The sequence below is a fragment of the Aethina tumida genome, chromosome 7 (genome assembly GCF_024364675.1).
Source record: "Aethina tumida isolate Nest 87 chromosome 7, icAetTumi1.1, whole genome shotgun sequence".
Taxonomy (NCBI): domain Eukaryota; kingdom Metazoa; phylum Arthropoda; class Insecta; order Coleoptera; family Nitidulidae; genus Aethina; species Aethina tumida.
Window position 1 is genome coordinate 2502433 of NC_065441.1, and position 14534 is coordinate 2516966.

The window sequence follows — 14534 nt, forward strand, 5'->3', positions numbered from 1 at the left end:
TATTTCACAGAAATTAAATATCCATAATATCGATAGTACCTGATTACTACAGGTACTATCAATGTTAGTATACTTCTTTTCATAGTTTTTAGAGTAAAACAGTCAACAAGAAACGTTTTGCTAACTAAATTAAGAGACAATATCGATATGTCGTACTGGTTAACACTAGAAAAAATATTTTAAGCATTTTAATTAAATAATAATTGTAAGTACTAACCTTATAGACAAGAAATTTATATAACCAAGTAATTATAAGTAATTCAGAAGTATTTGAAGCTTTTCATAGTAATTAACTATCGTTATTGTCGATAGTACCTGATTACTTCAGGTACTATCGATGTTAGTATACTTCTCTTCACTGCTTTTAGAGAACGGTTTGCTGACAAAATTAAGATACAATATCATATCGATATTAGTAGTACTGATTGAAATAAAAAAATATTTCAAGCATTTTAATTAAATAATAATGATAAATACAAACCTTTCACACAAAAAATTATGTAACCAATATATTACAAGTAATTCAAAAGTATTTGACTGCAACTATCTATTGTTAATGTCGATACTGATGACGATAGTACCAGATTACTTGAGGTACTAATGATGTTAGTATATTTCTCATCACTGTTTTTAGAGAAAGACAGTCAACAATAAACGTTTTACTGACAAAATTAAGATTGACACTAGAAAAAATATTTCAAACATTTTAATTAAATAATAATGACAAATACTCACCTTATACACGAGAAATTTAAATAACCAATATACTACAAGTATTTCAAAAGTATTTGAAGTATTTAACAGTAACTATAGATCATATCAATATTAATAACGATAGTACCTGATATACGTACCTTAAAATTTGATTATCTACAAATTTAACACATTTGAAACAAATATTATATAATTCATACAATCTGTATAACATTCTATATAATGGTTTATAATTTACCTGAAGATGATCTATAAAAAGTTTAAAGCTTAAACTCAATGAATGAACACATGAACATGAAATGAACTTCCGAAACATTCTGAAACAAATTTGGTGGTTAAAACAATGAAATTTGGTAAAAAGTACGGGTTACGTGAAATAAAAGTCCGTTTTAAATTTGTTGGTTTCTTTGTTATTGACATTAGATAATAATATTACAGTATATGTACATGTATACAATTGCTTTACAGCTTGGATGCCATTTTGGCACTCGAATATAGTGAGAGTATTGCCCTCCTTTACAAAACGTATGAAGTTTACTAAACCAAAACGTGGGACATTCATTTTTCTCGAGAGGGAGGAATATTAGAAAAATAATAATAATAATAATAAGAAATAAAAATAACGTGCGTGTGTGTGCATTTTATGCGTGGTTTGGTTTTGATTTGCTAAACTTCCGAAATAAAACCGCACGATCGAGTTAAGTGGTTTTGTATGTATAATAAATTTTTTGTGGTTTGGCTCGTCGGTTTTATTTCAGCCATACTCACTTTACGTACATGCGCTACGAAATGCGATCCAATGGACTGGTTACATCGAACATTTATTGTTTGTGTAGACATAAGTTATTTATCTGACACTGATCTATTTGCGTGTAAATTTTATAACACTTACAACTTTTTTTTATATACGTATTATTTATAGAGAATATGAATAACGGATCGATTACGTGTAATAAAAGGCAGCATTGAAGTGGCGCGTTCGTTATCTCGGTGTCTTATCACAGTTTACACCTCGTGCAGCACAATAGCGACTATCTGTTCCATTCGGATGGAAACGAAAACATCTTCCCGATCGCACAGATCAACGCTGCCCCCGACAATTGCGTCTTCCGGTCTCTTCCCGCCGGAAAAAGACCGCAAGCCGGATGTACCTAAAGTTAAAAAGACATACAGCGAAACATTTACAATAATTGTAATATAAAAAAAACGGCGTTACAATTCGTTCCATCGCGCGTGAAACACCCTGTCGTGTGTACATAACATAAACCAGGCCATGTAGAAAATACAATAATGTTTCATTAATAACTCACATCCGAAAACCGCCCTAGATTTTCAGTGCTATATAGGTATATAATATGTTTTTTTTGTTTTAAATGACACACACTCGTCCCATTTTCATTTATTTACAGGCACATTCACACCTTTTTCTGACCGCGTCCGACTTTTCTCACGACTACCTGGTGAAACGGCCCGGGGTTCCACGAAACCGAAACCCACCGAAATTTCGGCGTTCGGCTAGGGGGGAAATCAATGGAACCCAGGAATTTTATCGGCTCTCGTTTTTCGAGGGTTTTTTTTATGTTCGAGGCGCATTTTTGTTTAATGGGAAATGACTTTTAAGAAAAGCAACTCGTTGAAATGATTGTTTTCTTAATATTGATCACATTACACATTTTTATTATCGTAAAATTGTATTTACATCAAATTGTATGTGTAAGTATTCTATTTTATTTTAATAAACATAAAATAATTTCATTTTTGTCCAAAATTATATATATGATAAAATATATAAAAAATATGTCCTTACTAAGAAAAAATGAATGAACCAAAAAATATTAAATTAGAATATTTGGTTTTTGTCATATAACAGTAAATAATTATTTATTAAAATAAAATAATTACTGGTAATAAAATATACAAATATTAAAACATGAAAATATTTCTTTATTTGGACGCCTCAAACAATTTAATAAATATTAAACTGGAATTTTGATCTTTGGTTTTCATTAAATGTATTTAATAAAAATGAAATAGTTATCTATCGATACTTGATAATAATAAAAAATATATAATAAATATTTAATTTACAAATTTAATATCATTTGTCAAACTTATACCGATTGGAAAGCCTGAATTTTGAGAGAGACATCATGCATGACAGAGACATTAAAAGATTCCCACTACGAAGCAAATTTGCAGACTTTTTCTGTCTCTGTCGTGCATGATGTCTCTCTCAAAATTCAGCTAGATCAAACTGTTTTCGATTGGTATATTTCGAAAACATGAAAATAATTTCAGTACCTGAGGAAATAATTAGAATGTCGAACATAATTACAATGGAAAAAATTCATGCCATAGTCAAAAACGACTTTAAAATCATCTCCCAAATAAGCACCAGAACCGTAACAATAATAATAATAATAATAATAATTTAGCGTTTTTTGTGGTCGTGATAAAGGTCGGACGCGGTCTCATCAGAGCACAAGACTAGATAATACTGGGAACCGCGGTATTCTACCGGTGCCCTCTCTGCAAACATTTAACGTTTTCTTTTAGAACAGTTTACCGAATATGCTTTTTAAAAAAATAATAATAATTAAAACAGTATTTACAAAAACAAAATAATGTGGGAGGAAGAGGTTTTTGGAGGGGGGACACAACTGCGCATGTTCCGGGAGGTCAGTCGAGGTTTTGCGGTCACTACCATCAGGGCACACGGCATTAAGCACGGAATATCATTGAGTTCAGTTATAGAGTTACACTTATTTACAAAAAAAAAAATAAATTAATTGTGTTGCGGTCGGTCGTCGATCGAACCCCCAACCGATAAGTTTAGTTTGTTCAAGGTTTCAAGTTGAAAAAATAAAATAAAATAAAACAAAAAAAGGTCGAAGAGGTCTGTTGTAACTACAATTGTGAGTGAGTTTCGTCTGGTTGACTAGAAATGTGGTTGGACGGGGTTGCGGGGGTTCGAGCGGCGGCGGACCTCCCTCAGCGTTTTACAGTAGTAGGTACATATAAGGCAGTCGCGACCGCGTCGCCGGCGTCGCGGCCGGCAACGCGCCCGTAAACAACATCAACAGATCGAACGGTGAGCACTGTGCGCACTTGGACGTCCCACGTTCACCGTCACCATCAAAAGTCCGAGTTCGAGTCCAACAGGCGTTTCTCCGGCGTGGGCACGGCGGGCCTGCGACACCGGCACCCCGAACGTGTATGCCTAGCGTAGCACTCCTCGACGAGCTTCTTGCAGCCTCGCAGAGGCCAGTAGAACCACAGGCAGGGCAGCACGCACGACAGCGACGCCAGGCAGCACCAGCGCGTCTTGCGCCGATCGGGGCCGCAGCCGCACGGATCGTCCGCGCAGCTCTCGCCGCCTTCCGTCTCCGCGCAGTGGTAGAACAGCGCCTTCGCGCAGCACAGACACGACGCGTAGTCGACCGCCGAGTCGGCCGACAGCAGGCAACCGTCGTTGCACACCCACCGTTGCGGCAGCGGCCGCGGCTGCCGACAGCTGTCGCAGCGGCACCTCCCGCACTCCGGACACATGATGCTCGAGCGGGCGTTGGTGCACAAGTCCAGCGGCGCCGCCGCCGGGTGCTCCTTGACGAAGGTGGACGTGCCACCGACGCCGCCGCCGGAGCCCGGCTGCTTGGTGACGACCGGCGGCAGGGGCGGATGCAGGGGCAGCCTGGTGGGTCTATGGTGCGACCGGGGTGGCTGAGGGGGCGGCGGCGGCGACGGAGGCGGCTGCCGGAACGGCGTCTCCACGTACTCGTTGGTGGCGCGTTCATTCTCCGGCCTGGGCTGGATCAGACTGACCGGTCCTCCTCCTCCTACTATTCCTCCTACTAACGTTCGCGTATCCGTCACGACCGAAACGGTCGACGGTTGTTGGATTGAGGGCAGCGGCTGCTGCGACGTGGGCGGCGGCGGCGGCGTTCGCAGCGGGACCAGGGGCGCTGTGAGCGGCGGCGGGCGGCTCATGATGGGCGCCCGAGGGCGTTGGTGCACGCGCGGCACGGACGGTGCGCCTCCATGCTGGGCCATAGGGCCGGCAAAGGCAGGGGGGCGGTTCTAGCGCCCGGACCAGGCACCACCTTGGTCCCTCATCGTCGCCAGCTGTAACACACCAACAAAACAACTAAATTAATCAAACGTGTCCGAATTTATGGTCAGTCATCTTACACCAAACGAGTTAAACAATGGATTTTGAGACATTTTACATTGTTTAAGTATCTAATCCAATTGTAACAATTGTAACAACTTTTTATCAATGAACTAACAATACAAACAATAGCCTTTTCAATGAATCATAGTCTGTATAAAAATGATTAATAATTTATATTTTATTATACTGTATCTCTTACAAGTTATTATAAAATATATGATAATTTTTTAGGTCACCTAAAAATCGCAACGTGAAATCAATCGTACACGCACAAACTCAGTTCTCAGTAAATCTCTAGTTCTCGTCACACATTTCGCGACTATCAAACTTATCAAAATATACATATTTACATTAACAATTTACTATAAAAACCGTTACCTGTTACCTTGCTATCACCATACACATAATATAGTTATAATACATACACACAACTATTTTAAATATTTGCAATATGTCTCAATCCAAATCACAGACTAAGAAGAAAAGAATAAAGATTAGATTATTAGATGTTTTCTTTTTGTAAAATATTATAAAGTTGTTTAATAGTCCTTATCTGCAAACGTCTTGGACAAGTAAAAGGAAGATACTAAACGAAAGAATATTTATTTCATCAACTTCACAAGTCTAGAAACTTTTCGAGGACCCAAGGCGGCCTTTTATCGAAAACAACACATCCAAGATTTACAATCCTTTGGGTCGTTTAGCGTAACGCATCGATTCGAAATCAGGTTCACCTGCACGAGCCGTGAAGGTAACCGAAGGGCCGATTAGGAAGGAAAAACCTCGGCTCGACATGTGGTAGGTAGGAGCCCGTTTTCGAGTTTCGAAAGGTACACACACACACACACAGCAATCCGAGACAGCAGCTGCCTCCGCTCTCGGTCCTCGCCCACCTAACCCGCGTGGGGGCTCCGATCTTTTTCTCCACCACCGTTTTACATGAGAAAAACCGACGAGATGAAAAAACATGAATCGGTGTGTGAGCGTGTGTGTGTGTGTGTGTGAGTGCGCGACGCGACGCTAGGCTATTAATAAAGCCACCTGCCCGCGCGCTCCGTATAAATAAATTCCGGGCGAAAAATCTGAATGAACGCCATGTGTGCGACCGACTACTTCTACTATACGCCCAACACACTCGAAACGGTCGAACCGGACCGGGAGAGAGAAAAGGTCTCTCTCATAAATATGCATCGCGGTTATGTCCACTCACACACACGCACACACACACACACACACACACACACACACACACACATGGCAAGAAACATTTTTTAAACCAGAAATATAACATAACAATAATTAATGAGGAATATTTCAACCAGTTGTATCACATGAAGTGAGTGAAAAAACATTTTATACTTAAAACGTCACGTTTTCTTATTGAAAATTATCTAAACTTGTGGTTTACTATATATTATTTATAATAAATTATATAAATACTAAATAAAAATGATTCTAGCTAAGTAAAAAAGTATAATTTTATTGTTATAAAACTCATTTACTGAATAATGTTTATTTATTTAATAATTTCAAATTGTAAAAGGGGAAAAAACCAAAAGATTCTTTTTAAAAATCTTTTGAATACCTGAAACTTTATGCTTCCTTTCTGAAAATTGGTTACAAACTAATAATTTTGTTTTTTAATTCATATACACAGAATAATGTTTATTTATTTAATAATTTCAAACTGTAAAAGGAAAAAAAACAAAATATTCTTCTTAAAAATCTTTTTAAAACCTGAAACTTCATGTTTCCTTTCTAAAAATTGATTTCAAACGAATAATTTTGTTTTTTAATTCTTATGTTCTGAATAATGATTGTTTATTTAATAATTTCAAATTGTAGAAGAGGAAAAAGCCAAGAAAATCTTCTTAAAAATCCTTTTAAAACCTGAAATTTCATAATTCCGTTCTGAAAATTGTTTCCAATCGAATATTAAATAAAATTGATTGTAACTAAGTGAAAATGAATAATTTTGGTTTTAATTCTTATATGCTGAATAATGTTTATTTATTTAACCATTTCAAATAGTACAAGAGGAAAACACCAAAAAATTCTTGTTAAAAATCTTTTTAAAAACCTAAAACTTAAAGATTTCCTTCTGAAAACTGTTTACAATCGAATATTGAATATAAAATATTGTAACTAAGTTAAAATGAATAATTTTGTTTTTTAATTCTTATACATTGAATAATGTTCATTTATTTAAATAATTTCAAATTGTAAAAGAGAGAAAAAACCAAAAGATTCTCTTAAAAATCCTTTTAAAAACCTGAAACTTCATGATTCCTTTCTGAAAATTGGTTACAATCGAATATTAAATAAAATTAATTGTAACTAAGTTAAAACGAATAATTTTGTTCTTTAATTCTTATACACTGAATAATGTTCATTTATTTAATAATTTTAAACTGTAAAAGAGGAAAAAACCAAAAGATTCTTCTTAAAAATCTTTTTAAAACCTGAAAATCCATACTTCTTTTCTGAAAATTATTTAAAACCAATAATTTTGTTTTATAATTTTTATACACTGAATAAAGTTTGTATATTTAATAATTTTTAATTGTAATATAGAAAAAAATCCAAAAGATTCTTCTCAAAAATCCTTTTAAAACCTGAAACTTCATGATTCCTTTCTGAAAATTGTTTACAATCGAATATTAAATAAAATTAATTGTAACTAAGTTAAAACTAATAATTTTGTTTTTTAATTCATATTCACTAAATAATATTTATTTATTTTATGATTTAAATTGTAAAAGAAGAAAAAAACAAAAAATTCTTATAAAAAATCCTTTTAAAACCTGAAACTTCATGATTCCTTTCTGAAAATTGTTTAAAATCAAAATATTAAAAAAATAATAATTATAACTAAGTAAAATCGAATAATAATTGAACAATATTTATTTTATTTCAAAAGATAAACCAAATAATTCTTCTTAAGAATTAAATAAAAGACCCATTCTGTATGTTATTAATGGAATTTTGTTTATTTATATAGTAATTTCGATAGTGCCACCGTTAAAAAAAAAAACAAAAGTGTAGAGTGAGATGACGAAGAGCGACCGGATGTAACATATAGATATGTAGCTTTTTATCCGATTTCGTGTTATCAATATACGCACAGGAACAAACAATTGTTAAAACAATGCGGCGCATTCATTCCGTAAATACGTGACGACTACGGGATCACGACCACATTTATTTTCATTCATTCATTCATGCCCTTCCTCCTTTCCTCCTTGTCTCCTTCCCGAAACTGTTCGCCATTCCCCAACCCCCCATTTTCCACCATTCCTCCCACCCACCGTTCGTTCACTCGCCGTCCTGTTTACGTCCGGATAACAATAATCGCCCGTTTTGTTTTCGTTAATTAACGCTGATTCGCCGCAATTGTTGACTTTAAACAACAGACACAACTTACAAAAATATTAATCTCGCACAAAATGTAAGTTTACATTGATGTGTGTGTGTGTGTGTGTGTTTTGTTGTTGTGTTTGCGTGTGGATTGTAAAAATAGCTCTCCGAAACGCGTTTCGAAACGGGAGAGAGAGACGGGTTGTGGATGTGGATGTGGATGTGTTGCAGGTTTATTTTCTGGTCGTTGCGTTTTCCTCTCCACCAATCGGTTTATAAATATATCAAAATTATTTATCCGCCGGTCCCGATCACTTTTTCGATGAATGAAACCACGTTTCCACACTTCTGGAGGTCAACCGACACAATTCCAAAGTAAAATACCATTTAGTTTATACATAAATTAAATAAAAAATTCATCATTTGTTAAACATAATAAAATATTATGAATTTACACACTTTTTTATTATTATTATTTTCATACATTAACTAGTAACAAACGCTTAAAACGAATATTTTAAAATTAAAATAACGCACATTAGTTAAATTCACATAACATAATATAAAAAACAACGACTAATTAAAAATATTCATAAAATTAATATAATCTGGGATTCTAATATATTTAAGATAAACAAAAGCTTTTTTTAAGAGTCTATTAAATTGACAAAAAATTGAGTAGAATAATAAAATTATTTAAATAATCCAAATTGTTTTCAGTTATTAAAAGTATTTATTTTATAAATTAAAAATAACAAATTTAATTTTTTATATTTTAATTAGTTATTTTCCAAAATTTAAGCTTGATATATTAAATATAAATTTATATTCACAATTTGATTTTTTTTTTTTATAATTTTATTGGTTAATTTTTGAGCTTAACATGTTAATTTTATAAATTTAATTTTTTAACATTAATATTTTAACCATAATTCTTTAATTTAAAATTAATAATTTTAATTATTTCACAATTTCATACTTGTTAGTTACATATTAAAAGCTTAATTTTTTGTATAGAAATTAACTATTTTAATTTTTTTTTTACATTTAATGGTTTTTTATTAATTTTTCAAAATTTTAATAAAATTTAAATTAATAGTTTTATTTTTAATTGTTTAAGCTTAATATTTTTAATAATATAAATTTGTTAGGTAATTTTATTAATTTTTTTTTAATTTGATTCGTTATTTTTCATATTTTAAGCTTAACTTTTTGAATTTAAAATAACACCTTTATTTTTTTCACATTTAATTGTTTATTATTAATTTTTAATACAGTTTTAATTTATTTTTAATTTTATAAGCTGATTTTTTTAATAATATAAATTTATATGTACAATTTTAATTTTTTTCTAAATTTAGTTAGATATTTTTCATATTTTAGGCTAAATTTAATTGGATATTTGTCATATTTTAAGTTTAACTTTTTGAATTTAAATTAACAATTTTATTTTTTTCACATTTAATTGTTTAATATTAATTTTTAAAATTAGTTTAAATTAATCCATTTAATTTGTTTTTAATTTTATAAATAACATATTGACAAATTTAATAATTTTAATTTTTTCACATTTAACTGTTTATTATTAATTTGGTAAGTTTAATTTTTTAAATAATATAAATTTATATTGGCAATATTATTATTTTTTTTTTAGTTTATATTTAGATATTTTTCATTTTCATCCTTAACTTAAATTAACAAATTTAATTTGTTTTTAATTTTGTGAACTTAATATTTCAAATTTACATTGGTTATTTAAATTTATTTTTTTTTTAATTTGGTTATTTTTCATATTTTAAACTTATTTTTTTAATTTAAATTAACAATTTTAATTTGTTTTTAATTTTATAAGCTTAGTAATTTAAATAATAGAAATTTATATTGACAATTTCAATTTTTTTATTTTTATTTAATTGGTTATTTTTAATTTTATCAAATGTTATAAATTTAAAACAGTTTTATTGATTTATTTTTCATTTAAATGCTAAATATTTTAAATATTATGAATTTGTATCAACAATTTTATTCTGAGGGTGTGTCAATATAAAATTCGGGTTTTAAAAATAATAATTTAATTACAGATCAATTATATATCATCTATAAGAAATTTGACTATTTCTTCATTTAAAAAAAATCCATTCTTGTTATCACTAAGATACATAGATTTTAAGTTCAAAAAAGCAAAAATTGATTAATAAATAACATATTTCCCAATATTTAAGTCTCAAAGTGTTTTTTAAGAGAGGAGCAATACAAGTAAAAGTCACAAATGTTTAAAACTTAACTAAATTAATAACAAATCGTATAGTAAATATTGATAGAGTAAAAATATAGTAAATATACATATATTACGTGTTTAATGAACAATAAAAATTATTCTGTGTAAATTTATTTAACATAGAGGAAAAAAAATAGTTTATTGTGTTACTCATAATGTATGAAACAGATAAAGTGCAGATTGTCTATACAAACATCAGAATTATTAAAGTACAATTGAATTTCCTGTTCAATTAAAGACCCAAATTTGTATTTAAATTTACAGAAAAAAGAACCCATCAGCAATAATTCAATTAAAATCACCCAACGTTGCTCCACGGAATACAAATATAGTAATGGCAACGTAAAACATGAAATAATGAAACCGGGTACCGTATGGGCGACATATTTCGAGGCACGCACAGGAAACGGGCCGACAGGAAGCGACTCTGCCCTCGCAACCAAATGCTCACTCGACGGCCGAACGGACGGACCGAGTTACATCGTAAAAAGATGCTGTTGTTTGTGTTTCGTCACGGATTCGAAAAACCGAACCCGGCACACGTGCACACCGCTCCCGCCCTAAAAAACACCACCCGAAAACCCTTTCCATCAATTGCCTGGGAATCGGACGAACGGCGTTAAATAATAATCGATATATAAATTCGATGTGTCGTAACAGTTGGAACGGCGTGCGGATCGTTCGGATCCACAGATACGCAATCTTATCTCGGCTCCGTGTACGGTCCGAAAAACCAAACAAACGCAATTAGTTTGGCCAGTCGGTCGGACGGATGAATGAATAATTAACTCTCGTCGTCTCGTATCAATAAACAACCATAACTCGGCAACAAATATTTCACTTTCGAGATTTAAACTTTTATCCTTATCTCGTTTTGTTTTTGTAGATATCGCCGGTTGAATGACGAAAGTTTGTCATGAATGAACGGTTCATTCTTCGAAACTGTTTCAACATTATGTATTCAAGGGAACTTACTAGTAATTTAATACGTTTTAATCATTTTTAGGAATTTCATACGTGACTAACGATTTCATACACAAAAAAGGGGTGGAAAATGATGAATGAATCGACGTTATTCTTTATGAACAGCGAGCAGGAAATTGAAAAGAGTCGCTGCGCGAAGAAACGGGGCTTTTTTATTTCTCCTACTCTTTGAATTTTACGACTTCCGGTTGTTGCGTTACGTTCGCACCGGCAACATAATAAAGACTGTGGACGACACCAATTTCATGCCACGAAACAGTTATCTATGTTTTTAGAATCTCTTCTATTTCTAACGTGTAATCTTATTCATTTTTCTGAACGTTAAAATAGGTCTAACGATCACCAACACAGAAAATGATTACGTATTTAATTTATCGATACTTTTTTCTAATTAGAATCATTTTAATTCAAATTAAAGCTATAAAATTAGTTGTAAGATATTTAAAATATTTCATAAAAAAGTTGATTAGTATGTTTTATTTGATTGAGTGTATATTTCATTTTTCAACTAAATTTAAGAATGTTCTGTGACTTTTTACAGGTTATTCGACATAATATAAATATTTGTGAGCATATTTTTCCTTTTTCAACTAAATTTTAGAACATTCTGTAACTTTTACAGATTATTCGATATAATTTAAATTTTCTTAAGTATATTTTTCATTTTTCAACTAAATTTAAGAATGTTCGGTAACTATTTACAGATTATTCGACAAACTATAAATATTCGTGAGTATATTTTTCACTTTTCAACTACATTTAAGAAAGTACTATGACTTTTTACAGGTTATTCGACATAATATAAATTTTCTTAAGTATACTTTTCAGCTAAATTTAAAAATGTTCTGTAACTATTTACAGATTATTCAACATAATATAAATATTCGTGAGTATATTTTTCACTTTTCAACTAAATTTAAGAATGTTCTATGACTTTTTACAGCTTATTCGACATAATATAAATATTTGTGACCATATTTTTCCTTTTTCAACTAAATTTAAGAACATTCTGTAACTTTTTACAGATTATTCGACATAATATAAATTTTCTTAAGTATATTTTTCATTTTTCAACTAAATTTAAGAATGTTCTGTAACTATTTACAGATTATTCGACATAATATAAATATTCGTGAGTATATTTTTCACTTTTCAACTAAATTTAAGAATGTTCTATGACTTTTTACAGCTTATTCGACATAATATAAATTTTCTTAAGTATATTTTTTATTTTTCAACTAAATTTAAGAATGTTCTGTAACTATTTACAGATTATTCGATATAATATAAATATTCGTGAGTATATTTCTCACTTTTCAACTAAATTTAAGAATGTTCTGTAACTATTTATAGATTATTCGACATAATATAAATATTCCTGAGTATCTTTTTCACATTTCAACTAAATTTAAGAATGTTCTGTAACTATTTACAGCTTATTCGACATAATATAAATATTCGTGAGTATATTTTTCATTATTCAACTAAATTTAAGAATGATCTGTGACATTAATTAAATTTATCAATAATTTTTCTATAAAATTTAAGAATATTATTTCTACAATAGTTCTAGACTATTTTTATTGATTTATTGCTAATTTTAAAAAAATATTAAAATGTCTTTCATTGTTAAAAAATTAAAAATTGTCTCCAACGTTCTTTACAAATGATTCGACCAATTATAAATGTATTCATTCATTCATAAAATGATTATAAATATATTTTATTGACATTTTAGTTTGTTTTTTTCTTTAAAGGGGAATATATTTTTTATTTTAACAAATTTTAAGAATATTCTTACTTATAAATATTCATTAATAAAATAATTAATAAATATGTTTTATTGGGATTACAGTTAATAACAGTTTCTGTAACATTCTTCACAGTTTATTTGACACTTTTATTATAAATATAATAACACAAAATACACAAACAAAACGAAAATAAAAATGGATTTCCGGATGTGTTAAAAAACAAGGGGGGCAGAAAAGGAGATGAAACCCGAGCGGTTAACGACTCGTACTTCGAAGTACGTACGTGCAAAGCCCCCAACCGAACAGAACGGCGTTGTTGCAAACGGAGAGAGGAAGACGAACATCCGGTAACCGTGTCGGATCCTAATTTAGGACCAACAAGGGACTGTACTCTTTATTTTACATAGAACGCCGGTACGGGAAACGGGGCCCGAATCCGGTCGCCCAGCTGGACAAATTCTTTTTAACTAGTTTTTTGAGAAAACTACAATTAAATTGTTTTGTAAGAGGTTCTCGAAAATTCTTTAATAATTACAAATATTAATTGGAATTATATTATAAAGTTATTTTACCTTGAAAATTCATAATAGATAATTATTTATTGATGGAATGTTAAATAATATTTTTTATAAATCAAAAATACATATTAATAAAATGATTGACAACAAACCATTAAAGCATTATTAAATGATAATGAAAAACGTCTAAAGTCTATTTTTCAAGAAGGTTTTTTATAATGTGAGCAAAATAACCATGTATTTTAATTAATTAATTGATTGATTATACAACTAAAGGGGAATATTCTTAAAATTTATTAAAATTATTGCTTTAACTACAAAAATTAAAAAATCAATTTATCTAATCAATTAAAAAGTATTTGATTAAATTTGAACTGATTATAATTAAACTTTTAATATTTATTTAAAATTATGTAGTAATTAAAAAAAACATGACATGACAATGTCTAAAATTTTTGTTATAAAAATAAATAAATAAATATTTACAAGATTGCAAATGTATAAATATAAAAAAAACATGAAAACTCAACAATTAATTATCAATAAAAAATATGTAAATTATTAATATTTCAACTTTAAGCTAAAAAAATAATTGTATTATTAATGTTTTTAAATAATAATCATTTTTAAGGAGTATTTTAATTATTTATAGAAGTTGAAAATCAATTAGACTTCATTAAATATACATATTTTATCAAAAATTGGGTTTAATAAATTTTATTAAATTTAAATTGGTTATATTAAAAATTTGTTATTAA

At 30.4% G+C, this 14534-nt stretch overlaps 1 protein-coding gene across 3 annotated transcripts in view; it reads right to left on the reverse strand.

Annotated features, from left to right (window-relative positions):
- Positions 1-1101: 1101 nt before the first annotated feature.
- Positions 1102-14534, reverse strand: part of LOC109604394 (protein sprouty homolog 2) — a 56459-nt gene continuing 43026 nt past the window's right edge. For all 3 annotated transcript variants that reach the window (XM_020020915.2, XM_049970102.1, XM_020020916.2), the window contains one exon: positions 1102-4836. In XM_020020915.2, coding sequence (XP_019876474.2) covers positions 3850-4764 — 915 coding nt within the window. In that variant the 5' untranslated portion in view covers positions 4765-4836 and the 3' untranslated portion in view covers positions 1102-3849. The remainder of the gene's footprint in view (positions 4837-14534) is intronic.